The sequence below is a fragment of the Panthera leo genome, chromosome E1 (genome assembly GCF_018350215.1).
Source record: "Panthera leo isolate Ple1 chromosome E1, P.leo_Ple1_pat1.1, whole genome shotgun sequence".
NCBI lineage: Eukaryota > Metazoa > Chordata > Mammalia > Carnivora > Felidae > Panthera > Panthera leo.
Window position 1 is genome coordinate 18,136,400 of NC_056692.1, and position 27,393 is coordinate 18,163,792.

Genomic DNA, 27,393 nt, shown 5'->3' on the forward strand with positions numbered 1-27,393 from the left:
GTGGAGGCTTTGGAGTCAGACAGACACCAACTCAAATAGTTCTCTGAGTTGTAACGAGGATGAGAGGTCATATGTGTAAAATGGCCAGCACAGAGCAGTCCCTAAATGGAAGTCAATTGCCACTTAATCAGCACGACTGACACATCTATAAAAAGGACATGTTTACCTGGTCAGCATAGGACAATAGGGAATATGAGCACCGCCAAGGAAGGGGAGACTGAATCACAAACCCTCACAGCTCAGTAATTCCATTGCTCGTTTCCCCTGTACTGGAAATGGGCAGCTCTACACGAGCCATGTGGCCAGTCTGTGCACAGCCTTCTGATTTATGCCCCAGTCTGGTTTGTGTTTAGCTCTCTGATGCACTTAGAAAAGCCTGGTGCCCCAGACCATCACAGCTGGGGTTCTGAGCCTGGAACTAGAGGGAGGACTTGGCCAAAAGACATCCTTCCTGAGAACCCCTAGACATTACCCACATTGTCACCCCCAAAACTGTGTCAGCCATGAGGAGTGCCTGCAAGGTCTCCCAGAGGTCAAGAGGCTTGGGGCCGCATCCCTTATTTGAGGATCCAGACAAATTGAAAATGAACAGTTGCCAGGATAGGTTTTTATAGTATATTTTAAACATTTCCATTTAACAAATGCACACACACACACACACACACACGCACACAATAGAATACTATTTAACCGTGAGATTCATGGGTAATTAGATGACCTACCTTATCTACAGAAAGCCCTTCTTCACTTCCTCTCTGTTCTCCTGGTGACTTCTCTTCATCATTTCCTGCTTCAAATTCAGCTCCTCTGCTGAGAATACTCTGACTTCCTCTTGAGGAACCTCTGAACTGATTTATGCCGCTGCATACTTTTATTATTGTGATTTGGGATTTGTGGTGCACCTTCCACTGGCCTGGGAACTCCTCTAGGGGGAGGGACCGGAGTAAACTCTTTTGTGAGATCGAGCCCCACGTTGGGCTTGCGCAGACAGCATGGAGCCTGCTTGGGATTCTCTCTCTTTGCCCCTCCCCTGCTCGTGCACGCGCGCGCTCTCTCTCTCTCTCTCTGTCAAAACAAATCAATAAACTTAAAAAAAGAAAGCGTTAAGGACCCCAAAAAGCTTTAAAAATAATGAGTCCAAGAGCAGGAGCTCCAAGACAGGAAGTGCTTTGGGGACTCGCTCCTGTGGGGTAAGTGGTTGGGCAGCCCTGCCCTTCTCTGGACTCTGGCCAGCATTGCTCTCTAAGCCTCAGCTGATCCCCTCACCTGCAGCCGCCTCACTTCTTTCTGGTGAGTTCCCTCCCCACCTTCAAGCTCAGCTCAGCAGAAACCACCATCTCTGGCACCCGGACACAGCCACACAGGGGTTTCTTCTCATTTGATCCTGACCATCACCCCAGAGACAGATGTCATGACTTCACTCTTCACAGACAAGGAAACAGAGGCCAGAAATCCCTTCACAGATGAGAAAACGGAGGCCAAAAAGGCACTTGGCCAAAGTCTCGCAGCGAGGGAGATATAATTGCAGCTCCCACCTCAGGGCTCCGGTGGTTGTGACATGGATGCCGCTTTGACTTTTAGAGCTGGCATGTGAGGAACACACTCGAAACGGGAAATGGCTTTCCCCTCAGGCTCTCTCTGCCCTTCCTCTTAATATCCAAAAACATGAGCAGCTCGTCAGGAGCTGTGGTTGGTGACTTGTGAAAAGGAAGTACCGCAGAAATGCTGGTGAAGTGAGGAAGCCAGCCAGGCGGATATCTGGTAGGAGACCATTCCAGGCAGAGGGAACAGCAAATGCAAAAACCCTGAGGCAGGGGCCTGCTAGACAAATCGAAGGAGCTAGGAGGCCACTGTGGCTAGAGCAAAGGAGCAAAAGGGATAATGTAGGGAAGGGATCAGAGAGGGCACATGGTCTTAGGGCCCTCTTAATGATATGGCTTTCACCGAATGAAATGGAAACCAGCGGAAGGTTTTGCGCAGAGCAGTGACCTGACTGTAGCTAGGTCTTAAAAGAGGTGGAAGAGAGACCTCTTTTAAGAGCACCACAGGCTTCAGCTCTGGGATGAGCTACACCCTGACCCATTCCCAGCTGAGGGGCCTTGGCATTCTGTCTCTCATTCTTGGTTCTACAGGAAATAACAATAAAATTTCAGCTGGGCACCCTTTCCTGCCTGCAGCTGACATAACTGGGCCAAACTTTTGTGTAGGCGATGGATAGGGGAGGGAGTCAACTCCAGGGGCTTGTGTGTTTAATGTGGAATTTTCTGGACAGGTTGGTAATGGTCCCATGGGGGTGCAGGCCTCATTCGGTCCACCAGTATCTAGCCAGCACCCATCTTTTGGGAACCTAGGACTCTTTCTGCCTCAGGGGAGGTGGGGGATGGTCAATAAGCCAGCAACAAGACCACGCACAGTCATGGTAGCCAGAAATGGGTAGTCCCCACCATTCCCAAATTCAGGCCTGTGGGTCATGGCACAGAGCTTGCCTCTGGAAATTCATTCTACTGCTCTATTGTCAAGGCAAGCGGCCTTTTCTGGCCCTGCTCCTCCTAGGCCTGGCCGGGCTCCTGAATGAGCAGCCTTGGAGTCCCACGGCTCCTCTCCTTTAAAGGACTTTCCACAGTTGAGCTCTTACACAGATTAGTAGGATTCTTTGAGGTCTTTCCCCACCCCACCATTCTAAGAACTACAGGGCCTGGTAAAGGCTTTGTCCGTGTCCTTCACCGCTGTGTTCTAGGAGCACCCCCAGGCATGGTCCCTGACATATAAGGGGTGCTCAAGAAATAGGCTGAATGAGTAAATGATAAAGGAGAAAGGCAGGTAATGCTTTTCCCTTTTACAGGCAATAAAACATGCCCAGACGGGAGGTATGACTGCCTTCTGGCCCAGTTCCTATAGCTGGAGCACCCAGGAGCACAGGGCCACACCCATGGTCTCCTGGGCCCTCCACAGTCTTCTCCTCTGCTCCTCCGCAGTCACTGCACAGCCAGTCCTGAGCCCCCCAACAAGACCGGTTTCCCAAGGAAAAAACCCTAGGGCAGGAGTGGAGCAGGTAACAGCCTATTAATAACAATAACAGCACTTAGAATGTACCAGACACTCTTCTTCCACAGCAGCTCTTTGAGGCAGGTTGTATTGGCACCCTCATTTTAAAGATGAAGAAATGGGGCACAGGGAGGTAAGTGCCCGACCCAGTAGCAGAGTCTAGGTCGTGGAAGCGAGGCCGAGAGCGTGAGGCTGCACTGAGTTGCCTCTGCTGCAGCGCCGAACATCAGCATAGGCGTCAGAGGTCAAGTGTTCTTCGAGCTCTGCCTTGGGTGCCCCATGTCCTCGTTTCCTCATCTGTAGACCGTGAGCATTAATAATGGCTAGCCTATAGGGTTGTCGGAAGACCAATGCACGCAGTTTAGTACGGTGCCCAGCGCACAGGAAACGATCAATAAATGTTAATTATTGATATTTTTTGTTATTGTTAGGAGTGTTTCTGGGCCTGGAATGGAGGGCTGTAGGGCGGCATCCTTGCAGACTACAGGTGAGGTCATCCGGTGAGCCAGGGGTGCGCGGCCCCTCTCCCTCCCTTACCGGCCGGAGCAGGCGGGGCGAGAGTGAAGGGAACAGCGGCCCCGCCCCGCCAGGCTTTTTAAAAAAGGGGACGCTGGGCGCAGGCGCAGAATCGTTCAGCCATCTGTCTCGCGCCGGCCCCGACGCGCACGCGCATGGAGGGGCGCGCGAGCCCCCCGGACGAGGCCCGCGGCCGCCCCGCGGCGGCCGTGCTGTGCCGCGGCCCCGTGGAGCCGCTTATATTCCTCGCCAACTTCGCTTTGGTCCTGCAGGGCCCGCTCACCACGCAGTACTTGTGGCACCGCTTCAGTGCCGACCTCGGCTACAATGGCACCCGCGACAGGGGCAGCTGCAGCAACCACAGCGCGGACCCCATCATGAAGGTAGCGGCGCCGGAGGGGCACGGAACGTGGCACCGGGTGGACCCCGGGCTGGAGCGCTGGGCAGCCGATGGGGCGGGGCCTGCGTCTGGGTCCGGGCAAGCTGCGGGGCGGGGGGTGGGTGGGTATGGAGATTGGGTAGTGGGCGGGGCCAGAGCCTAGTTGGCGACGGACCGACCCCTGCAGTGTGGGGGGTGCTTAAAGTTCCTCTAGGTAGAGCAAGGCCGGGAGGATTAGCAAAGGGAGTAAAAGTAAGGGCCTGGGACCGTAGTCCATTCCACTTAACCCAGCACCGGTTCTCTGAGGTTTAGGGCTCCAAAGATAGTCCCCATCCCCGTATCTCCCAGGATGGTGATGGTTGGGAGTTGGGCAACCCAGAGTGAGGAACAGCACCCTGGTAAGATTCATGTCCCCACAGGAAGTGGAGACCCTTACCTCCCACTGGACCCTCTACATGAACCTGGGCGGCTTCCTTGTGGGGCTCTTCTCATTTACCCTGCTGGGTGCCTGGAGTGACTGTGTGGGCCGCCGTCCACTGCTGGTGCTGGCCTCACTGGGCCTGTTGCTGCAGGCCCTGGTGTCCATCTTTGTCGTGCAGCTGCAACTCCACGTCGGCTACTTCGTGCTGGGCCGCATCCTTTGCGCTCTCTTTGGGGACTTCAGTGGCCTCCTGGCTGCTGGCTTTGCCTCCGTGGCAGATGTCAGCTCCAGCCGCAGCCGCACCATGCGAATGGCCCTGCTGGAATCGTGCATCGGGGTGGCAGGGATGTTGGCCAGCCTTCTCGGGGGCCACTGGCTCCGGGCCCAGGGTTACGCCAACCCCTTCTGGCTGGCCTTGGCCTTGTTGATAGCCATGACTCTCTATGCAGCATTCTGCTTTGGTGAGACGGTGAAGGAGCCAACGCCTGCCCGGCTCTTCACGCTCCGTCACCACCGATCCATTGTCCGGCTCTACGTGACTCCCGCTCCAGAGAAGTCCAGGAGGCATTTAGCCTTGTATTCCTTGGCCATCTTCATGGTGGTCACTGTGCACTTTGGGGCCCAGGACATCCTGACCCTCTATGAACTGAGCAGACCCCTCTGCTGGGACTCCAAGCTGATCGGCTACGGTTCTGCAGCTCAGCACCTCCCGTACCTCACCAGCCTGCTGGGCCTGCGGCTTCTGCAGCACTGCCTGGCTGACGCCTGGGTGGCCGAGATTGGCCTGGCCTTCAACATTCTGGGGATGGTGGTCTTTGCGTTTGCTACCATCACACCCCTCATGTTCACAGGTAAAATGCGTGGGCTTGGGGACAGTGTGTCCCAGAGGCACTGGGTGAAAGCTGGGGGTCAGACACTCCCTGCCCCTGCAGGTTCAGGCCTGTGTCTGGAAACATTGTTGTGCTCCTTGCCTGCACTGGAGGACAGATGAAGAAACTTCATAAAAATGCCATCTTTGTCAAATGGAGAAGACAGACCTTCAGTAGCCTCAGTAATTAATCCACATTATCAACTATAAATTGTTGTTAGTAAGATAGAACAAAAGACAAAAGTATGGCTCATAGGCTAATTGCTTCACTTCTTGGCCTCCCACAGCCAGTATTTATGGTGTTCTTAAACAAAGTCCATGCCACTAATGCTGTAATACTCACTTCTCTGATAAGAATCACAGGCCCTACCTCGGTATCTTTGGTCAGCTTCTTTGGGTTTTTTAAAAAGCCAGTCTTCTCAGACCACAGATAACAGATTTCCTGCCTGCGTTAGTTCTTTTTCTTGTTCCTCTTTTTTTTTTTTTCTTGGTAGGAGAGGGGTAGCTGGAAATGAGGAAGTTAACTTTTTTAAAGGAACAGATTAGGGGTGCCTGGGTGGCTCAGTCAGTTACACACTTGCCTCTTGGTTTCGGCTCAGGTCATGATCTCTCGGTTCATGAGATGGAGCTTCGTGTAGGGCTCTGCACTGACAGTGTGGAGCCTGCTTGGGATTCTCTCTCTCCCTCTCTCTCTCTCTCTCTCTCTCCCTCTCTCTCTCCCTCTCCCTCTCTGCCCCTCCCCAACTTGTGTGCACACATGCTCCCTCTCTCTCTCTCTCTCATACTCTCAAAATAAATAAACTTAAAAAAAATAAAATAAAGGAACAGATTAATTTTGATAGAGTCCTAAAATACGTTGTTTACAAAGTCAGCCGACCAGTAATCACCGATTTCTTAACTTGGCTGCTTGCCTGGAGAGCGAGGTCGAAGGGGACCGGGGACCTTCCTCTCCTGCCCACAGCATCTCCCCTGGCCTCAGTGCTGGGCTCAGTGCCCTCAGGGGTGCAGAGATGATGAAGGCACTGTCATTGCTCAGGGGAGCCTCAGCAGAGAGGGGTTCGTGGGCCTGACACCTAAACGGGCCCTGGGTTGCCTCATAAACCCACTTTGGAGGGTCTACTGTCTTCTAGGAGGCAACAGTCCCACAGGGAGAGAAATCGTTATGGAAGAAGCAGTGTGAGCCTATGAGTAACAGATGCAAAGGGAAAAAGAACTTGCATTTGCTGTGTATCCTCCACAAATGTTACCTCATGTACCATTTCCTGGGGCTACTGTAACAAATGACCACAAACTGGATGGCTTAAGACAATGGAAATTTATTCTGGCACAGTTCTGGAGGCCAGAAGTCAAGCAATAGTATCACTGGGGTCAAAATCAAGGGGGCAGCAGGGCCACGCTCCTGGCTGCTTCCAGCTCCGGAGTCTCTCGGAGGGAATCTCCCTTGCTTCTTCCAGCTTCCAGTGGCTGCTGGAGTTCCTGGCTTGTGGCCATGTCACCCTAGTCTCTGTCTCAGTGGTGACATGGTCTCTTCCTCTTCCATGTGCCTTCTCTGTTCCATGTCACATCTCCCTCTGTTTCCCTCATCTAAGGATTCGTGTGATTGTATTTAGGGCCCAGTCTGGTAATCCTGGAAAAATCCCTTCATCTCAAGATCCGTAACTTAAACATGTCTTCAGAGACCCATTTTCCAAATAAGGCAACATTTACAAATTTCAGGGATTCGGCCCTGAAATCTTAGGGGGGCCTTCTGTACCCCAGAACCATCCTGTGAGGAGGCCTTTGTTGTCCTTTCACAGATAGGAGTCATGTCCAAGGCCACACAGTTAGGAAGCGATGGTGTCAGGTTTAGAACTCGGGGCCGACTCCAAAGCCCATGCTTGTTTTCTGGACCATGCCATCTCCCTTCTAAGTGCAAGATGGTTGGGTGATGCCTGCTGCGACCACAAGAGGTGTTGCGACAAGAACACAATTGGTGGGGAATCAGCATTCATTCATGAAACAGGTAGCAGGTAGGTCAAGCTTTGAGAAAGGTAGTCTCCCTTCCTCCTTGCTCATTGTCTCCATCACCAGTAAGGAAGTCCTTCCTGTGTCCAACCTGAGTCCCACATGAGGTATGTGTAGGAGTTCTGCTACATAGGGTGCTTGGGTGCTCCTCTCCCTGACTCCATTTCCTTGATGATTGTTTCTTTCTCTGCAGGGTACGGGCTCCTGTTCCTGTCATTGGTTACCACACCCATCATCCGGGCCAAGCTCTCCAAGCTGGTGGGCGAGTCAGAGCAGGGTGAGTGTCAGGGTCACCCTGTATCTGGTCCCTCATACCCAGTGTTGCCTGAACTGGGCAGAGGGCAGCTGTGAGCCGGGAGGCTGCGTACCTTCCTCCCCTCCACCCAGGAGACGTTAGTAGCCGAGACAAATGCACTTGTGTCAAATTGCCTGGGATTGGCAGAGGGCCACAGTGCCTTGGATTTTCAGATCACAGGGTTGGAATTTGCAGTTCGCGGAGCACACTTGTTCCTTCAGGTAAGTCCCAAGTGCAGGATTTACTCTCCAGAACTAGCTTTTCCAGGTGCAGAATGAATGAGATGATGCTTCACTAGGGTCAGTGTGTAAGCTTAGAGGAAGCAGACAACCTTTCGATATTTCCTTGTCCCCGAGTGACAGTTGAAGAAGCAGAGACCCAGAGGGTTAAATTGGGTCACGCAAAGTCACTCAGTAAGTGGTGGAGCTGGGATGCAAACCTGGGTCTGTTTTTAAGAGCAGCAGGTCTTGGGATGTGGTTTGGGTCCTGACTCTGGTACCCACTGGCTGTGAGATCTTGGGCAGGTCCCTTTCTGTCTCTCCACCCGTTCCCTCCTCTGTTACATGAGCGGTTTGCTCTTGATGACAAGGGCCTTCCAGCTCTTGACGGTCGGACAGAGTTCAAACTCAACTTCTCTTGGGTTGTTGCTCATTTTGCAAAATTTGGGTTCTGCTGGCGTATCTATAAAGAATAGCCTCACGCCTCTGGGTCCTTAGACCCTAGTCTGGAAACATCTGGCTCATGCACTTTTCCCCATCTGCCCGGGAAGGAGGATCTGGTGCCATATGTAGCCCAGTAGAGGTTTGTTTTCTTGCCTCCCAAAACCCATGTACCTTCATTCATTCACTCAGTAAGCTTTTTTTCTAGCACCTTCACTGTGCCCTGAGATGCCAAGGGGAACAGGAGAGAAGAACAGCACTTACTTACTACCTCCAGGGGGCCTGTGGTGGATACTTTACGTGTGAATTTAATGTTGCCAGCAGTCTATGAAAAATAGGTATTAGCCTTATTTAACAGAAAGGGAACAGAAACCCAGAAGGATAAGCAGCTGATTCAGTGATCACACAGATAATAAGTGTTAGAACTGGGAATTAACCCAGCAATTAATCCCAAACAGGAGATGATTTCAAAAGGGGATAAACCAAAAACCACTTTATCAGGCTTTTTGGTAGAAGATATCACATGTACTTTTAACACATGGATTTAATACCAGCCATTTGTTCTGTAGTCCCATGCGTGAAGTGCTTTCTGTGCATGACCTCACTGAATCCTTACCACAACACATGATGTAGGATTTATTGTTGAGGAAGATGAGACTCAGAGAGGTTAAGTGACTTGCCCCAGGTCACATAACAGCGAGCTAGGGGTGCTAGGATTTGACTCTAGGCCTTTCAGGCCTCAGTGTGTGATGTTTATTTCTTCACAGGTGCTCTCTTTTCTGCTGTGGCCTGCGTCAATGGCTTGGCCATGCTGATGGCTTCTGGCATTTTCAACTCGCTCTACCCGGCCACCCTGAACTTTATGAAGGGGTTCCCCTTCCTCCTGGGAGCTGGTCTCCTCTTCATCCCAGCCATTCTGATCGGGTAATGTAGGGCTCTGACCCATGCTCATAATGCTTTATCCCAAAGTTGTCCTCTTTCTCATCCTCCCAACCAGAACACTCCCGGAACCATTCTGCTTGATTCTTTCCTTGCAGACAGCTGCTTTAATCATCTGAGAACCATTGCCCAAGGGCAAGGCAGAGGGGCAGCAGAGGAAGGGTCAGGCTAACACTGCTTGTTGGCAAGGCTGTGTTCTCTCCCTCAGCTCCCCCGGTCCTCCATTACCATTTTGCAGATGGAAATATGGTGGCAGAAATGTTCTAGAGGGAAGCCTGGAAACTTCCTCAGCTAGTTATGTCTGGGCCACAGGCTAGCCTGAACTACTGACTTCCTCCCCCAAGAGCCATAAGAGTTGCTTTCCAGAGTCCTGTGTCTCTGTACATTACCTTGTCTTCCTCCTCCCCACTGTGGCAGAAAGACCTATACCGGCCCACCCAATAAGGCCTTGATACATCTTGTCACATCTCTTAAGAGTTGAGGGTGTCCCCCCATGTCAAATCTGAATCCTTTCTCTGGTCTCTCACAGGGTGCTGGAAAAGGCTAATCCTCGTCCTGAATTCCAGCAGTTTCCTCAGAGCCCCTGATCTGCCTGGACCCGAGGACAGAGGGCAGTGGGAGCAAAGTGAACACTAACTAGCTGAAAGCATGCGTCTGGCTCCCAGCAACACCAGCACCACCCCGCAAAGGGCAAGTGTCTGCCTTGGAAAAAGTGGTCAAGCTACACTGCTGTGCCAGCCTATGACTCTAATCTAGAATTGTAACCCACACAGCCCCACTCCAGGAGGCAGCGGGGGAGCCATCTGGACTGTTTACCCTTGATGCCATCAGTCGTTTAGAACCCTCCAGGGGAGAGGAGAGGTCCCAAATGCAGGTGAAGCCTCAGGGACCAGGTGAAGCATGAGGGCTGGCATCTGTGCTTCCAGCCCACACCGCACAGCTCACAGGGCTCAGTTCCTGGTGTGCAGCCACCAGTCACTTCTGGGGTTGGATGCAATTCTGAGGGGAGGGGGGGTGGGAGGGGCTGGGTCCCTTCTGGAAAGTGCTGCTGTCTCTGGCTGGAATCCATCCTCTGGGCTTCACAGTGCCAATCACAATAAATCCATATAATCACACTGAAGTGAACCTTCTGGCCCCCAAGGCATTGGGCTGTGGGGCTCTCTGCTTTCCTGTTCCTGGCCTGCCCGCCATAGGTCAGATAGCAGCAGCCTCTGGGCTGGGCAGGAGCCCCTGAGCTGCCATGGGATTGTACTGGGCATGGCCAGCCCCCTGCCTCCCCCTCCATCTGACTGCTCATTCTCTTCCCCTGAGCTGTGGGGCAGAGGCCTGCCAGACTTGCATCAGGCTCGTGGGGAGATCCGGGCAGGAGCCCATTCCTGAGGGTCAGAGATCCAGTCCCTGAAGGCACCTGTACTGGTCGACCCGGCTGTACCAGTCCAAGCAGGGTCAGGTTTTGTCACTGCTCGGCCCTCCAGCACTCTTGTTGCCACCCATTTCAGCAGGGCCATCCTTTATCTGTAGGTCAATAGGAACCTGGAGATGTGACTCCTCGATATGATCCAGGGGCCCCAGCTTCTCAGAGAATGAGGGGCTTGTTTCTAGGGTGTTAGGAAAGCCTGGACCGGAAGCTGGAAGTCAGAACTGGATTCAGTATCCAGGCACTAGCTTTGATGAGGGCTGCAAGCCCCTGCACCGACCAGAGCAGGTGGCACTTGACTGCAGGCGTGCATTGGCCACAGTGCTTGGCTCCTGCTACCCTCATTCTCTGTCCCCTGCCCCAGAAATCACAGGTGAAGCGGGAAGGGGGGAGGGGGCGGGTGCAGAACAAAGCGTGGTCAGCTGTGGCGTCTGTGGCCTGGGCCTGTTTCCAGATTCCCATCTCACTGTCTCTGTCCTTGGAAGACCAAAGCAAGGAGAGGGCCTTCCACTGACTGTCCCAGCATGAGGCAGTGAGGAGGGTCAGGAAGAGGCTCTGGGCTGGTCTCAGGCTTGGGCTCTACTCTGGGCACTGCCTCTGGCTTGCTTGTGACCATGAGCAAGCCCTCCTATGTAGGTCTAGATCAGCAATGCCCCAAATTATCTGATTGCCGGTGGACAAGTTAGGAAACACTAGATACTGTTCTGAGACCTTTCCCCCCTCCTACATGCTAAAATGAGATTCCTCTTCATTGGCATGCAGTCCTTAGTCGCTGGGGAGGGGTGGGGTGAGGTGGGTAGGGACCTAGCTGATGCCCAGCCAAGCGGAAAAGCCCAACCCTGCAGACCTGCGTCAGAGCAGGCTTGGGGGAAAGGCTATTTCCCAGCCCTCTGTTTCAGGACCAGCTCCATGGGGCCAGGCCCAGGTGGAAGATGAGGGCCAGGTGCCTGTCCTGGCTGTAACCCGAGCAGTGTTGGTCATGGCAGGAGAGACAATCCACTGAACACACTGGCCTGGCTGGGGGGTCATCACCTGGGCTGCTCTGGTGGGATTGGCGGCTGGGCTCTGATTCCCCAGAGACAGGACGGGGCAGCAGTAGAGGGTGTCCAGACAGCCCGCAACCTCTCTGAATACTGCCCACAGGGCACCTCAGGAAGGGGTGGGATTGATGGGGACAAAGAGAAAGTGTCTCCTGGAGGGTAGTCATCCCACTGTATTGTTACTGTCTCTGCTCTGCAAAGGCAACGTCCAGTCTGCCTCAGTCACCACCACACCCAGGGCCTGGCACTGAAGGGCACTGGTGTGGCATGAAGGCATCAAGAGCGGTGGAGGCCAGAGCTGGGGCCAGGACCCGCTAAAGACAGCGTCTCCTGCAGGAGGGGGAGTGGAAGGAACGAGTGCCAAGCCTGAAGTAAGACCTTTGACTTTCTGATGATGTGGCTCAAGAGCTACGAGTGACCCGGCCAGCACCTGTGGGAGGTGGTTCTGGAAGCTGAGGCAGCCTGGTGTGAACTCACTGCCCCGGGGAGGGAAGGGGCAGGGCAGGCTCTAGCTGACCCTATTAGCTGAAGCCTGGGTTTACTGGGGGGAGGATACTTTCTTGCTCTCCTACCCTAGTGGAGAAAGGGGCTGAGGGACATTCCTGCTCATTTATTTCTGTACAGCTCCTGGGTCAGCCCTTCTTGGTGCAAACCTGTCTCCCCCTGCTAGCCTCTTGGGGCAAAGGAGAAGCCAGCTGTCAGTCCGAAGCCCTGTCCAGGGCACAACCTCCAAGATGATTCTCAGGACAGGCAGTGGACGGAGCACCAGGCGGCCAGGTCTGGATCGTGGGGCTGCCACTAAGGATTTGGGAAATGGCACGTCATTCTCTTCCTTATCTGTAAAATGGAGATAATACCGGGGAGGGTTGCTCCGGTGGTTCTGGGAAATGGCAAATATTTGTGAGGGATTTGTGTTTTAGAGCCTTGCTAGTTCAAGTGGGTCATTCCTTGACCACCGCATCCACTCACCTGGGAATTAGTGAGAAATGCAGAAACCCAGGCCCTGCCCAGGTCTCTTGAGTGCAATTTTAGCAAAATTCCCGGGGGAGATTCAACTGCACTCCTTGCCCTTCTTCAGGATCTTGCCTCTCCACGTGTTGCTGCAGGTTCTGCCCAGGCTATTGCCGCTGCCGCAGAGTGCTGCCTCTCCTGGCCTCCCCCTGAGCATGTGGGTGGGGGAGGGGCCAGGGAAGCCAGCTGAGCCAGGCCAGCAGGAACCTGAGGCACGGCAACAAGGCTAAGTAGGGTGGCTAGCTGCCCACTGAGATGGCCTCGGCTGCCCAGGCCCAAGCAGGGGACTCCTTTGCACCACTGGGTGCAGCGAAACTGGCCGTAGCCACAGACCAGCCAGAGTGAGGGCAGGTTCAGCCCAACCCTGACCTTGGATGTGGCTAAGGGGGCTGCACCTCAGAAAGGTTGAGAGGGGACTTGGGACCAGGCCAGGCCAGCTAAGGACACTGAGTGGTTACAGGTCAAGGCCACAGGGTGGCAGGAAGTGGTGAGAGCCAGGCATGATTTAGGCGGAGAGCCATCGCTGGACCCTTGTGCTGGCTGGCTGCTGGGCCCAGGCCCTGGGTTAGCTGAGAGGGTGGGCATGCCCTAACCCTTGTCAGAGACTGCCTGCCTTCCCCCTATGCAAGCTGGGTGCTGCTGTCAGGGTAGGACGGGGCGTAGTGTGCTCTGAACCCTCAATCTCCAGTGCTTTTCCCACACCGGAGATAGAAAACCTGGTGGCAGGGCCTGGGGGGAGTCTGACCCTTACCACCCCCAATGCCTGGCTTCCCTTCCCTTTCCAGACACTGAGGAAGCTGGGTTTGAGGTGGCCCATGAGGGTGGGGAGAGAGGGACAGTCATTTCCTGAGAAGGGCCCAGGCTGAGGGAGGCCGGTTTGAGGAGCTGCTTCTTCAGGAGGGACGACGGAAATGGGGGTCACGGCAGGGCTTGGGAACGAAGGACTGGTTAAGTTGGGCCCATGGGTGCAGCACCCTCCAAACTGGTGTCAGAACCTGCAGATGAGTCCCGGGAGGAACGACCCTGCAGGAAGCGGATGATCTTCTCTATTGTGGCCTCTTGGTACTCGTGGGACCACCTGTGGGCACAGAGGCTGGTGGGTCAGAGGGCCTGCCGGAGGGAGCTGCTGGCTGGGGGCTGGATACCCGCCCCCCTCCTCACTTGATGCCATTGAAGGTGAGCACAGCCTGCATGTCCTCGGGCAGGTCCTGGGGCTCTGGCCATTCAAAGCCATCAATGACGGGCACAATGTTCTTGCCGTAGCTCAAAGCAGTCACAATCTCCTGGAGAAAGAAAAGAGGGGAGGAGGAAAGAGACACAGGTCCCCATCTAGGGACCTGGGAGGCCAGGCAGACGCTGGGAGGGCCAACCACCCAAGGCCAAGCCTGGGGTGGGGTGCTGGTGCTGAAGTCTACCTTGACTTCTCCCTCACCACTTGTGGTATATATTTGGTCTTTGCCCCAGATCCTTGGTATAGAGCTCCTGAAACCCTGGGAATCCCCAGATGACTGGAGGATGGGTTGGGGGTGCCTAGATAGCTTCTGGATGGGGCCTGGTTGCCAGGAAGACCAAGCTATGTTGAAAAGGTTGGAACTTTTAAGTACCCAACAAACATTCACACACACACACACACACACACACACACACACTGCCTAGGAGGGGAGAGGGGCAGAGATTGAGTTCACTCGCCAGTGGCCAATGACTTAATCATGCCCACATAATGAAACTCCATAAAACCCCCCAAGGATGAGATGGGTTGGTGAACACATCTAGGTGTTGAGAGGGTGGCCTGGAGAGGGCATGGGAGCTCTGAGCCTCCCCTGCCCATGCCCGCATGCCCTGTACCTTGCCCTAGGCCTCTCTCACATTTGGATGTTCCTGAGTCGTATCCTCTACAATGAACCAGTAATAGTTGAGTCCTTTCTGAGTTCTGCATGTCATTCTAGCAAATTATTGAACTGGTCGGGAGAGGGATGTGTATGTCCCAGGAACTCCTGAATTGGTAGTCAAGTCAGACAAATGCGGGTAGCCTGGGAACCCAGGACTTTCAACTGGCATCTGAAGTGAGGGCAGACTTGTGGGGCAGAGTCCTTAACCCTCTGGAGTCTGACACTTGCTCTGGGTAAGTAAGTCAACATCAGAATTGAACTGAATTGTGGAACACCCAGTTGGTGTTGGCAAATTGCAAGAATTGGTTTGTTGGTGTTAGAAAAAACCCACACCATTTGGTGTCAGAAGAAAAACATGACCTGCTGCAGCCAAACTGATCTGTCACCAGCCCTGGCAATTTGTACTTCTTACTTTTTTCTCAAATCCACCCATTTTTTTCTTCTTCCACCCCACCACCACCCTGCTCCAACCCCCCCTCATCTTTATCCCCTGCCAGGTCTCTCCTCATCCACTCTTGCCCCCTCTAACTTGTTCTCTGCGTTGCCCTTTCACCTGGCTGCTGTTTGCAAAATGCAAATCTGATCATGTCATCCCCTGCTTAAAACTCATCAGTATTTTACATGGCTCTTAGAATAAAATTCAAACTCCTTAATGTGGTCTGAAGGCCCTGTGTGGTTGACCACAGCTCACTTCTCAGACTCTACCCCTGTACCGTTCTCCCAGCCACACAGATCTTGTAGCCCCTTAGATTTGCCATCCTCCCTCCCTGCACAGGGCCTTTGCACATGCTGTTTCCTCAGTCTGGAATGCTCTTCCCTGCCCCTTCCCCTAACTAATGCCTACTCATTTTTCTGATCTGAGCTCAATCCATACTTTCCCAGGGAAGTCTTCCCTCACTTCTCTGACTAGGCCAGTTCTCCCTATTGTAGGCTCTTGTAATAGGCCCTTCAGCATATGCTACAGTTGCAAACTTAAATTAGTTAATGAGTGATTTGCTTAATACCTGTCTTCCCCACATGTCTGGTTTTTACCCATCTTACATCTCAGCATCTTTCACAAAGCCTCGCCCACAGTCAGCCCTTGCCAAATGCTTAATGGATGGCCGGATGGTTGGAAGGAAGGAAGGAAGGAAGGAAGGAAAGAAGGAAGGAAAGAAAGAAAGAGAAAAAGAAAGAAAGAAAGAAAACAAGCAAGCAAAAGAGAGAAAGAAAAAGAAAGAGAAGAAAGAAGGAAGGCAGGCAGGCAGACTGAATGGTTAGAATGAAGGAAGGAAGGAAGGAAGGAAGGAAGGGAAAGAAAGGAAGAAAGAAAGAAAAAAGGAAGGAAGAGGAAGGAAGGAAGAAAAATAAATAACATAACATAGCATAGCAGTTGGGGACTGAACTCTGGAATCATCAGATGGGGGTTCACATCGAATCTCTGACACAGGCTTTGTGGCCTGAGGCAAACACCAGGCTCTCAAAGCCTCTGTTTTCTCATATATAAAATAAGGTTCAAAATAGGGTTCATGACAGTCCCTGTCTGGTGGGATGGTTGGGGATACCTGCAATGTCCCACGACAAGTGGTTAGAACAGTGCCCAGCATGCAGTGGGTGCTTAATAAATAATAGGTGTTATTATTTCCTCCTCTGTAAAGGAGAATAATAAACCTACTTCACAAGGTTGTTCTGAGGATATAACTTACTATTAATGGGTGCTCTGGTAAGTGCTTATTGAATGTTTTTCTCCTTTCAAGGGAGAACCTCAGGGATTGGCCTTTTTTGAGTGCAGTTCACTTGTGGTTTTCCATATTGATTACTCACTAAATGTGGCTTCAGGGAAAGGAATTTTAAAACCAGAGGCAATCAAGCACTAACAACAACCAAGGAAGGCTGATGGAGCCTTTGGGACTGGTCCAGTGCAAAGGCTCCCGCCACCCCGCCTGCCTCCTCCCTCCTTACAATCTGCTGGGACAAGGCTGGATGTCCAGTACCCTTGTGGAGCAGAGCCTTCCTGGGGAAAGAACCTGAGGAGCTTCCACCTTGGTTGGCTTTGGGGGAACCTCTCCATTTTATGAATGAGAAGCAGGAAGCCCAGAGAAGGGAAGGGACTTGCTCCCAAGTCACACAAATGCCCAGACCAGGAGGGGCCAGGTCTCTGAATCAAGCCTTCAAATTCCAAGTCCAGGGCTCTTTCAACCAAGCCTCTGCCTCTCTGCTGAGGACCTGTATGAATTCAGACCCTGAAGAAATTTATTTGGGAGCCTTTAGACATTTGTTTTATCCAAAATTACACACAACTGAAGACAGCACACTGCTCATGGCACAGATTCAGAGTCTGGCCAAGAGAGGAATAATGGCTTGTTCAAGGTCACCCAGCAGGTTCAGAATGAAAACTTGATTAGAGTTGACCTGGTAAAGCTGGTGGACATGTCTGCTTTTCCCAGTAATCTCAGCTCCATCTGTGTAATCTTTGATTCAATCATTCCATAAACTCAAGAGCCTACTTTGCAGCTTGCGTGGTTGTGGGCATCGGGGATATGGAGTAAACACGGCAAGGTCTGAACTCCCATGGAGCAGGCCACCTGCCACCTAAGCTGGGCCATCAACCATGATCCTCCAGGCGTCTCTTTGGCCCAACACCAAACCAAGCCCAATACTCAGCCCCTAAGACATGGCTTCTGGGGCCTGACCCTCTTCCCCACTGTCAGTCTGGATGCACTCTGGTGTCAGAGCCTTCTCCCAACAATCCCTGGCCTGGCGTCACTGCCCTCAGGGGATCCCTCTTCCCTGTGCTTTAAACATGGGTCTTCTCCTGGCCTTTAGGTACTCTGCAAACTGGTTCTGTAGTTCTTATCCAGCCAGTGGTATACTGGTCAATGTTTAACAATGAGCTCTCTGGGAGGCGGGGGGTGGGGTGGGGGGGAGACAATCAACCAAATAAAACCCTGATTCGTAGTGTTTATCAACTTCCTTAGTGTCGATGCTCCCACCGTGGCTGATTTCGAGCTACCAACACGATGTCACTGAACGCGGAGTTGGGAAGAGATGCAGACAATCATTTCTGGTGCCGGCTGAACCCAGCCGTATCCCACCACCTCCCCTCACACCCCCTCAGATCTGTGCCATGGAACGCAGTCAGGTCCTGGGAAAGAGCGTGGGCTTTGGAGTCGGACAGATGGAGTTCAGAGCCCAGCTTTTCTGATTTCAACACCAGTGTGGTCATGGGAAAAAATATTGTACCTCTCTGAGCCTCAGTTTCTTCATCTGTAAGCAGTTACCAGTGATGCACCTTCCTCACCCCCACTTTTGTTCTTTTGCTCACGTAGTTCTCCTGCCTGGGATGCCTTCTCTTCCACTCACCTAAATTCTTAAGACTCTTCTCAAGTTCTGCCTCCTCCATGAAGCCTTCCCCGGTTACTCTGGCCCTTAATGTTTTCTCCCTTCTCCATACTCCTATGGCAAGTAGGAGGTTCACCTACCTAGCTTAGCACTGATACCATCCTACATATGGTCTGGTCGTTCTGGGCATATTTTTGTCTTCTTAGCTGTTTTAGGACAAGGGCTCCACCTCAGATGACTGCTTTATCTCTCAGCCCAGGCCCCCAGTTCCTACTCACTGATTAATTATTAATAACCTGCAGATGTGATATGGATCCACCCCTCCATTCTACAAGTATTTAATAAGTTTCTACTATGTGTCAGGCACTGAAAATACAACGGTATTAATTAAACAGTGGTAGTACTCATAATAATTGCAATAATAATTGCTACCATTATAAAGCAATTACTATAGAGCTAGGCATTCTGCTGAGCACTTCACATATTTTAGCTCTTTTAATTTTTATAACGACATCCTAGGGAGTTAGAGACTACACTTATCCCACTTTCCAGTAACAAACACGAAGCTCACTGGGATTAAGTAACTTGTCCAAGGCCAGAGCCAGGATTCAAACTCAGCTTTGTGCTCTTCATGATTCCGCTGCGTCTGGCACTAGGCTCTCTGGCCCCTCTCCCCTCACAGAGGTTATTTTTCAAAGCATTTTCATCCTTCTCACAACAATCCTACAAGGCGAAGAACACAGAGAAGTTATCCCCATTTTCTAAATGAGGAAACTGAGACTCAGAGAGCCTGAGTGACTTGCTAAAGACTAATTACAGTCAGAGCTGTGGCTCCTGACTTCCGGCTGGGCCATGGAGGTTGCTGGTGGACGCAGGGGAGGAGGAACGGGAGGAGGACCTTGTGCCCTGGACACAGGCCAGGGCTGGGACCACAGAGGCCAGCGCCTACCTTGTGCACCCAGTCCTTGCAGTCATGGTCCTGCATGCACTTGTCCAGTGCCCCAGCTGACAGCACCAGCACAAAGTTGCGGGCACCTATGACACTCTGGATGAGCTTGTCCTCGAACTTGCCTGCTTCCAGCTTCTCCACATCAATGAAGACACTGAAGCCGTGCAGCTGCAGGTGCACCTTCAGGAGGCTGTAAAGAGGTCCCGTGTCACTGCCTTGGCCTTGCCCCGAGGCCCCAGCCTGCCCGCCTGCCCACCCCTTCTCACCTGGCCAGCTGGGAGCCTGAGTTCCGGCGGTAGCTGATGAAGACATCTGGGATGTCCCCACTGGGCTTGCAGCCAGTGCAGGGCAGCGGGGAGTGTAGCATTTCTGAAGCAGACAAGAGACAGCTTGGTTCACCATGAGGTACATCATCCCCTGCACACCCGCCTTCTCAGCCCGGCCCAACCCCGCCCAGCCCAGGCAGGGTGGCTTGCTTCAAAAAAGGGTCACTGAGATAGCGAGATGGGCCTACGGGAAGGAGGGCTGTTAACTCTTAGTGAGTGCGTCTCAGGAGGTGGGCATTGTGTTTTAGGGACGTGGATTTGCACCTCCAGCCCTGCCCTCTCTCCGGAGCTTCAGACCTACACGGCCAGCTGCCCCCACACACGGCAAACCCAATACGTCCCAAGTCCTCCCCGGGACCCTCCCTTCCTAGTTCCCACCACAGCCAGCACCTGGGTATTGACCTGAACCCCTACCTCTCACTCATTCATTCAACAAGTATTTGCTAAGCATTTACTGTATGCCTGGCACTATCCCTTGTGCTTGGGCTACTGCAGTGAACAGAACAGACAAGTCTTCACAACCTCTGACTCTGAGCTCTGTATCCTTCCTACTTCCCAGGGCCCTCCCGATGTCCAGGCTCCCAACTCAGCCTTCTCAGTGGTCTCCCCAAATCCACACTTACTCGGTCTAATCTGTTTGTACAGCAACCAGAGGGATTTTTCTAAAATCTAAGTCTGAGTGTGTCATTGCCCCCACTTAAAAAAAAGTGCATGGCTCTTTTTAAAAAACGTGTAAGCTATCTTTGCAGTAGGACTTCCCTGTTTTTAAAAAATGAAATCTTAGGGTTTTATTGGACGCTGCGATGTAAAAATAATAAAGGCTTGATCTGCTTTAGTTAAACTTGCAGAATGCAAAGTATCCATCTTCATGTAATATTTGGCCCTAACACTCACAGACAGCATTTGTCTGTTTATGAAGCAGAAAGACAGAAGTTCAAATCCCAGTTCTGTTATTTTAAGGGCCTTGAGATATGTATTTGGGATTTCCCAAGGGATAACGTTGGGAAATGTATTTAAATTCTTTAAAACTTAGTTTCATCATCTTTTCAATTAACACCCTCAAGGACCATGTTCATCTTGGATTACGATGGTAGTTACACATATAAGCATTTTTCAAAACTCTTCAAATTGGACACTATTTTTTCTTTTCTTTTTTTTTTTTTTAGGAAGCTCCACTCCCAGTGTGGGACCCAATGCCAGGTTTGAACTCAATGACCCTGAGATCAAGACCTGAGCTAAGATAAAGAGTTGGATGCTCAACCTACTGAGCCACCCAGGAGCCCTGAAATTGGACACTTTTAAGTTATACCTCTTTTATTACTTACAAATTTTTTTAAAGTTGATTTAAAAAATTAACACCCACTGCGCAAAATGGATGTAGAGATTAATGAGATAATATCTGTTTAAAACCTAATACATATAACAATTGATGATAAATATCAACTAAATAGTAAATTAGCAAGTTAAAGTAGTAAGTGAAAAGGGTTGCTAGAGCCCTAGAATCCATTCTGCCCTCATGACCTCCCCAAAGCACCTCCAGAACCCATACTCTGCAGGCTGCTGGCTAGTGGCATAAGCCTCCCTCCCCATGTGACCCCCTCCTTCTTGTCTTACCTCCACATTTGCATATCTGCTCCCTCCTCCCGAGCTGCTCTTTCTGCTGCACCGCCCTCCCCAATACATCCTTCAAGACCTGGTCAGACATCCTCTAAATGCCCAGACCTGGGTGGACAGCCAGCACTTCCTCGCAGCCCCCATTGGAATCCCATACATGCTTCCTACTGTGGTCACCGACATGCTTATACAGCTGACTTTCTTCCACCCCCCCACTCAGCTCAGACTGGGAACTTCTTGAGGGCAAAGTGCAGCATATTGGTCTTTGCATCCTCAGAATCCAGTCTGGCACCGGGGATGTGTTCAGACCATCTACCGTGTGTCTCCCCTCGCCCTGCAGGGCTGGGCTAGGCAGGGGTAGGGGCCCGGGTGGGCAGGCTGACCTCTGGCGGCCGTGAGGATGCGGGCGCGGTGCACGCCCAGGCTGATGCCGCAGTCCTCCAGGAGCTGTTGCTCAGACACGCGGTGCAGCAGGGAGCGGTCCAGGCCGCAGCTGACCAGGCCGTACGTGTACTGGCGGAAGCGCGGGTCCAGGCTGCCCAGCCAGTCGGCCAGGTTGCTGCGGTCGCACGTAGCGTAGTTGGCGAAGGTCTTGAGCTCCGTGAGCTCCCTAAAGAATCTGCACCCCGGGGGAGAAGAGGACGCTGAGGTCCTAACCTGGGACTGGCTAGTGGCGGAGGGCGACGGCTGGCAGGCAGGAGGCTCCGTACCTTTTGCGGGTGATGCCCGATTTCATGCCCAGGTCGGTCTGGAGCTCTTCCTCCGTGAGTCGCAGAAGCAGGTCACCATCCACCTGCTGCTCCTGAGGGAGGGGTCAGATGTAAGGAAGGGCTCTCCTCCTCAGCCCTTGGACCCCAAGCATAACATGCAAGGAAAGGGAACTGTAGAGGGCGATGGGTGAGGCGGATGGGACTCAGAGCCGAGTGACCCCGAAAGTGGCTGAGTACAGACTCCCATCCCCAATATGGCCCCCTGGCGCCGCGGGCATGCAGGCGGAAAAGGGGCGCGGTAGGCTCTGTGCAGGGCGCCCCTAGCGGCCGCGCGCCTTTGGGATGCGCCGCTCTACCCGGAAGCTCTCGCAGTAGTGGGAGAAGCCGATCTGCTGCAGCCACGTCTGGACCTCGGCCTCCTTCCAGCTGGCCACGCAGGGCAGAATGGGCCGCGGCACCTCCTCGCCCAGCAGACGTAGCGCACGCTTGGCCAGCGCCGACGTGGTGCCGTTGGTGGAATAGGAAACCAGGCGTTTCAGGCTCTGGATGGCTCCGATGTCGCTGAATACCTAGGGAGGGATGGGGAGAGGGTGTCTTGGGTCCACCAGCTCGCCAGCCATCCCCAAACGTGCCCAGTCCCTCCCTTCCCCTCTTCTCAGCGCTGAAACTCCCATCATCTACCCTAGCCCTGCCTGCATCCAATGTATCACCTAGTTCTGTGGATTCTGCCTCCTGAAGCTCTCTCAACTCTTGACCTCATGTCTCCCCTCTAACAACTTCCATCTCCCTGGGATGAAGTCTGAGCTCTCAATGTGGAGGCCGGGCCTGGCACAGTGTAGCCCCTGCCCACCATTCTCAGCTCAACTGCCCTTTCACAATCCCACACTTGGCTGACACCCACCCACTAAGGCTCTCCAATCTCTGGCTGGGCCTTAGTCCCAGACCCTTAGTTCTTCTGGCCTGCTTGTGGGAATCCTAGTCATCCATCGGAATTCAAATTGATTAGCACCCCCTCCATGCAGCCTACTTTGATTTACCCACAGTTTGGCCCATAGCTCCAATTAGGCCTTGTACTCTACATGCCACTGTTGTTAATAGATAATGCACCTTCCACTGGATGATAAGCTGACGTCATGTTTTAGTCACCTTTGGAGTCCTGTACCTGGCACATTGCAGGGTACAGAGTGGTGGCTGACGATCTCTTTACTGAACTGCATTCACTTGGCCTTGTTGGAAAGGGGGTGCCATAGCTGGTGGTCATGCCTGCTGCCCAGACCCAATCCTTGGGGCCTCACTCCCTACTTCCCTTCAAGTCCCTTCTCCCAAAGCAGAATGACCTGATTTATAAAGCCAGTCCTCCCATGGCCCACCTCTGGGGCATAGAGGGGAAAATCAGAAGCTTCTAGAACCCCAGACCCTGGAAGAGGCCTCCAAGAACCCCCCAACACAACAGTCTCTTTTTAATCTGTGGGGACACACACAATAGGTGACAATGATCTGAGACACTCTCCTCTGAGCAGCCCAGATGACAGCTGTGGTACAGACAGAATGGCCCACACTGTGCCCACAACTCCCTTACACCAGCTGTCACCAACTCCAACCCCCCAGAGGAATGCAAAGGAGGAGAGGGGTGTTGTAGGGATAATTTTGATTCTCCAATATTTAAAACACAAAAACACAAACTTTTGATAATTTAGCTATTAGTAGCTTCACATGCAGGATAAGAACTGCTGCCGTGGTTTGCTTCTTCAGTTTTCCAGGATAAAAAAGAAGCATAGAGAGGCCCAGAAAGGGGAAGCCAGCTAGCCAAGGTCACACAGCAAGTTAAAGCAGAGGGCCAAAGCTTCAGATCAGGCCCTAGGCATAGGGAGCTCTTGGGACACAGGTGGGAGTTATCTGGTCAACGCACTGATGTTCTGCCCCGCCAAGCCCCTGTCTCTGCATTCCCTCTCCTTCCTGCACTCCAGACCCATGTGACAAAATGGCCCACTGAGGTACCCCAGCTGGTCATCGTTCATGCACTCCAAGCCCAGCCTGTCCCAGTGAACTCACTTTCTTCCCCTCCCCCACCACAACCTCTCTCCAGTTACCCTTATTTCAGTACCAGGTGCCACCAGGCACCCAGCTGTCTGTGTCCAAAGCCAGGAGTCATCCTCAGCTCTTCCCTCTCCTTCACCGCCCCCCACCCCCCAAGTCCTAATTCTATCTCTTCAGCCCCTCTGAGATCTGTCTGCTTTTCTCTGCCTCTGCTGTCATGCCCCAGCCCACCTTCCCAACCGTCCCCATCATGGCCTCCTATCTGGCTCCCTTGCCTCTGACCTCACCCTTGCCAATTCCATCTCTACAATTGCAGCCAGGATAATCTTTGTGAAATGCATGTTTCCTGCTGAAAATCCTTGCTTTTGCCTTCAAGGCCAGAATGACTGGTCTCTCATCCTTCTCCTTGCTTCACCTAACTCTTAACGTGTACTTCAAGTCCCTGTCACTCCCTCTGGGAAGCTGGTCCAGACTCTCTCTAACCCCGGTCCTCCCCCTCACCCCACACCCACCTTAGTTTTGCCCTGCAGGCTCTTGATGGCCGCTTCAGCACAGAGGTAGAAAGCCCCGATGCACTGGGCCTCCAAGCGCGACGAATCCAGCAGCGGCACGAGGCGCTGCAGGTCGTCGGGCCCGCGTCCCTGGCTCGTGTCACTGGCATCCACCAGGCAGCGGGCGAAGCGACCGGGGTCTAGCGAGGCCACGAGCGGCTCCACGAGCGCCAGGGTGCCGGAGCGCTCCACCTCCCGCTCCACCTCCTTGTTGGTTGCCAGCACCGCCACCGCGAGGCAGGCGTGCAGCCGCAGCAGCTCGTCCTCTTTGGAGAAGGCGAGCGGGAAGAGCCACTCTGCAGCGCGCTTCTCCACCATGCGCCTCTGCGCCGCCTGGCCCCCGTGCAGCGCGCAGTTGCCCAGCGCCAGCGCGCAGTGGCGGAGCAGCGCCGGGTCCGTGCGGCGGCACCAGTACAGCACCGCGTCCAGGCCACCGGCCGCCACCAGCCGCTGGCACGTCTCTTCCGAGTGCTTGAACATGTGCTCCAAGATGCCTGCCACGCTCCGCGCCAGCTCCACCGGCTCACGCTCTTTTGCCAAATTCAGGATCACGCCCAACCCGATGCGCGCCACGCGGTCCCTGCCGAGAAAAAGTGGCACTGGGACGATGGAGTGGCGGCGGTCCCGGGGAGGGGGTGGCTTGTCCCCTGGGGGCCACGGTCTGGTCACTTAACCTCTCTGGCCTCACTAGTGTCATATAGGACATGAGGGAGAGCATTATCCTCCCTGCCTCTGCCTTTCATCTCCTGTCTGGGGAGGAGCAGATTTCTCTGATTATAAGGATGCTCCATCCTGGCCTCCCCATCTCCTCCCTTACCACTGCCTCCTCCCCCGCAGTGCATGTAGCCGTTAAGGACCCTAACTCTGGAGAAGATTCCCTGGGTCCTGGTTTCTTCTAGAAAGTTGTGGGGCCTTGAGTGCCTTCCTTTATCTTTCTACCTCTGTTCCTCATCTCATAAATAAAAGGAATACCTACCCCATAGGGTCATTATGAGAATGAATGTGATAATCCACGTAAAGTGCTCTGCACAGTGCCTGGCACATACGGAAGACTCACTAGATGTTAACTTGTCATCAGTTGAAGTATCACTTGAAGTACAGCACTCTTAGCCTTGCCCTCAAACCTTTCTCTTCACTCCATGCAGTGTGACTGGGGTGTATTTATTCATTCACCCAACAGATGTTTATTGAGGAACTACTGTGTGCCAGGCTGCGCTAGAGGCTAATTAACAGTGCTTGGAACTTACACACAGCTAATATGGAGACAAACAATAAGCAGGTGAACAATGAATGAACAGGTTGATACTGATGTGGCCGTAATGCTAGCAAAACCGGGTGATGTAATGGATAGTGCATGGGTGGAGGGATATGTCTGAGGAGGTGACATCAGAGAGTTCAGTATCTGGAGACTCCTGCCTGAAAGTGTCTGGGAAAAGAGCATGACAGGCAGAGCGAACAGCGAGGACAAAAGCCCTGAGGGCTGGGGAGTTTGGCATGTTTGAGGAATAGAAAGAAGGCCAGAGAGATCTGCAATGTTTATAACTGACAAGGAAGAAAACAAAATCAGCAAGGATTCATATATAGAATATATAAATATTCACATCAACAAGAAAAAGGCAGCAAATTCAATAGGGAATGGCAAAGCATATAAATGGCAATTTATAAAAGAGATAATCCAAAGTGTTAACAAACAAAATAATTTGTAATCCTTAGTAATCAGAGAAGTGAAAATTAAATCAGCTATCACATGGGGGCGCTGGAGTGGCTCAGTCGATTGAGCGTCTGACTCTTGATTTCAGCTCAGGTCCTGATCCCAGGGTTGTGGGATTGAGCCCTGTGGAGCTCTGCACTGAGCCTCCTTGGGATTCTCTTGCTCTCTCCCTCTCCCCAATGCACATGAGCACACTTTCCCTCTCTCTAAAATATAAACAAACAAATAAATAAAAATCACCTATCACTTTACACCTATTGGATAGACAAAAAGCAAAGCTGGGTAACACAGAAGGTTGATGAGGTGTGGGGCCATGAACATGCTGACGCTCTCTGGGTAGAGGTGCACACTAGGGCGGTCAACTTGGAAAACAGGCTGGGATGCATGGTGAAATTAAGGAGATATACATCCTACAAGCCAGGAATTGGAGCTCTTGAGCTTACAGCCAAAGAAATTATCACAGTCCACAAAAGTCTGTGGAAAAGGTTCACTGCAGATTGTTTATGGTGGGGGAAGATGGCAGCAGGCTGGTGTCAAGCCTAGGAGAATGGAGAGGTAACATGGGCAGATGACCACTCTGGAGGACTATGGAGCAGTTACAAGTGACTGAATAGATGATAAAACAACAATATTAGGGGCGCCTGGGTGGCTCAGTCGGTTAAGCGTCCGACTTCGGCTCAGGTCACGATCTCACAGTCTGTGAGTTCGAGCCCCGCGTCGGGCTCTGGGCTGATGGCTCAGAGCCTGGAGCCTGTTTCCGATTCTGTGTCTCCCTCTCTCTCTGCCCCTCCCCCATTCATGCTCTGTCTCTCTCTGTCTCAAAAATAAATAAAAACATTAAAAAAAATAAAAAAAAAACAATATTAAAAACATATTAATGAGTGGGTGAAAGAAATGAAATGTGCTTTGTAACACAGCACTATTTGAGTAAACTAAAAATATATGAACACAAAACAAGAACATAAAGATTTTACCAGGATAAGGATATAAAGATACGCATTAAATATACTGAATGGGTGCCTATGGCATTAAATCAGAAAAATGGTGGGACAGGGGTACCTAGCTGGCTCAGTCGGTGGCGCATGAGACTCTTGATCTTGGGGTTGTGAGTTCGAATCCCATGTTGGGAGCAGAGATTACTTAAAAATAAAATCTAGGAAAGAAAGAAAGAAAGAAAGAAAGAAAGAGGGAAGGAAGGAAGGAAGGTAGGTAGTGGGACATTAATGAAGAGGAGAAGGGAAGATTGTGGAGACTATATTCTAGGCACGTATGTATACAAAGGCTAGGAGGTATCTGAGAACTGGTGCACTTGGGGACCTGTCCCCACTGCAGCCACACTGAAGTGAAGCCATTTCTAGTGGCTGAGGTGGAAGTTTCAAGGTGGGAGGGAGTAGGGAGAGTGGTGGGGGCCTTCTGAACCATCTAGAGGCATTTGTGAAGTGCACATCTTGATCGCAAATGGGGAGCCACGGAAAGGCTTCAGGAAGGGGAGTGGTCTGCTCTTGCTTGGGTTGCATAGTTGCATAGGAAACTCACTCTGGCTGCTATAGGGAGGAAGGATCCCAGGGAGGGAGCCTGGATGCCAGCAGGGCAGGCAGGAGAGTTGCCACACTCCAGGCAGAGGTGAGGGTTTTCTGTTTTCCTGACCTCCACAAATGATGTCCTCCACAAGTGACATTACCCCCGAAGAT

General features: G+C 52.4%; 2 protein-coding genes across 4 annotated transcripts; one reads left to right on the top strand and one right to left on the bottom strand.

Annotated features, from left to right (window-relative positions):
• The first annotated feature begins 3,716 nt into the window (after positions 1–3,716).
• Positions 3,717–10,241, top strand: SLC46A1 (solute carrier family 46 member 1). Its single transcript, XM_042915336.1, has 5 exons — positions 3,717–3,944; positions 4,360–5,212; positions 7,427–7,510; positions 8,955–9,111; positions 9,656–10,241. The coding sequence occupies exons 1-5, from the start codon at positions 3,717–3,719 to the stop codon at positions 9,711–9,713; spliced, it is 1,380 nt and encodes a 459-aa protein (XP_042771270.1). The 3' UTR covers positions 9,714–10,241.
• A 98-nt stretch (positions 10,242–10,339) lies between these two features.
• Positions 10,340–27,365, bottom strand: SARM1 (sterile alpha and TIR motif containing 1). Of its 3 annotated transcripts, none has more exons than XM_042915335.1 (10): positions 27,239–27,365; positions 23,953–24,571; positions 21,760–21,972; positions 21,404–21,495; positions 21,077–21,312; positions 19,020–19,122; positions 18,754–18,943; positions 13,756–13,877; positions 13,590–13,672; positions 10,340–12,420 (listed from the first exon to the last, which is right to left on the bottom strand). In XM_042915335.1, exons 2-10 carry the CDS (start codon positions 24,469–24,471, stop codon positions 12,194–12,196), a joined length of 1,785 nt encoding a protein of 594 aa, XP_042771269.1. In that variant the 5' UTR covers positions 24,472–24,571; positions 27,239–27,365; the 3' UTR covers positions 10,340–12,193. The 3 variants fall into 3 exon arrangements, 2 of the variants coding, with proteins under 2 accessions (XP_042771269.1, XP_042771268.1); XM_042915334.1 differs by lacking the exon at positions 27,239–27,365 and adding an exon at positions 24,968–25,038; XR_006196402.1 differs by lacking the exon at positions 27,239–27,365 and adding an exon at positions 24,968–25,038 and having other exon boundaries at positions 12,355–12,420; positions 12,553–13,672.
• Between the last annotated feature and the right edge of the window lie 28 nt (positions 27,366–27,393).

Bases quoted from the DNA above. Each gene is read 5' to 3' on its own strand.
- SLC46A1 (XM_042915336.1), top strand. From the start codon at position 3,717: ATGGAGGGGCGCGCGAGCCCCCCGGACGAGGCCCGCGGCCGCCCCGCG. The intron at 3,945-4,359 runs GTAGCGGCGCCG...ATGTCCCCACAG, and splicing joins GCGCGGACCCCATCATGAAG to GAAGTGGAGACCCTTACCTC. The intron at 9,112-9,655 runs GTAATGTAGGGC...GGTCTCTCACAG, and splicing joins ATCCCAGCCATTCTGATCGG to GGTGCTGGAAAAGGCTAATC.
- SARM1 (XM_042915334.1), bottom strand. From the start codon at position 25,035: ATGTGCCAGGCACTGTGCAGAGCACTTTACGTGGATTATCACATTCAT. The intron at 13,673-13,755 runs GTGAGGAGGGGG...CTGTGCCCACAG, and splicing joins CTCACCTTCAATGGCATCAA to GTGGTCCCACGAGTACCAAG. The intron at 12,421-13,589 runs GTTCTGACACCA...TCCATTTTACAG, and splicing joins CTCCCGGGACTCATCTGCAG to ATAAGGAAGAGAATGACGTG.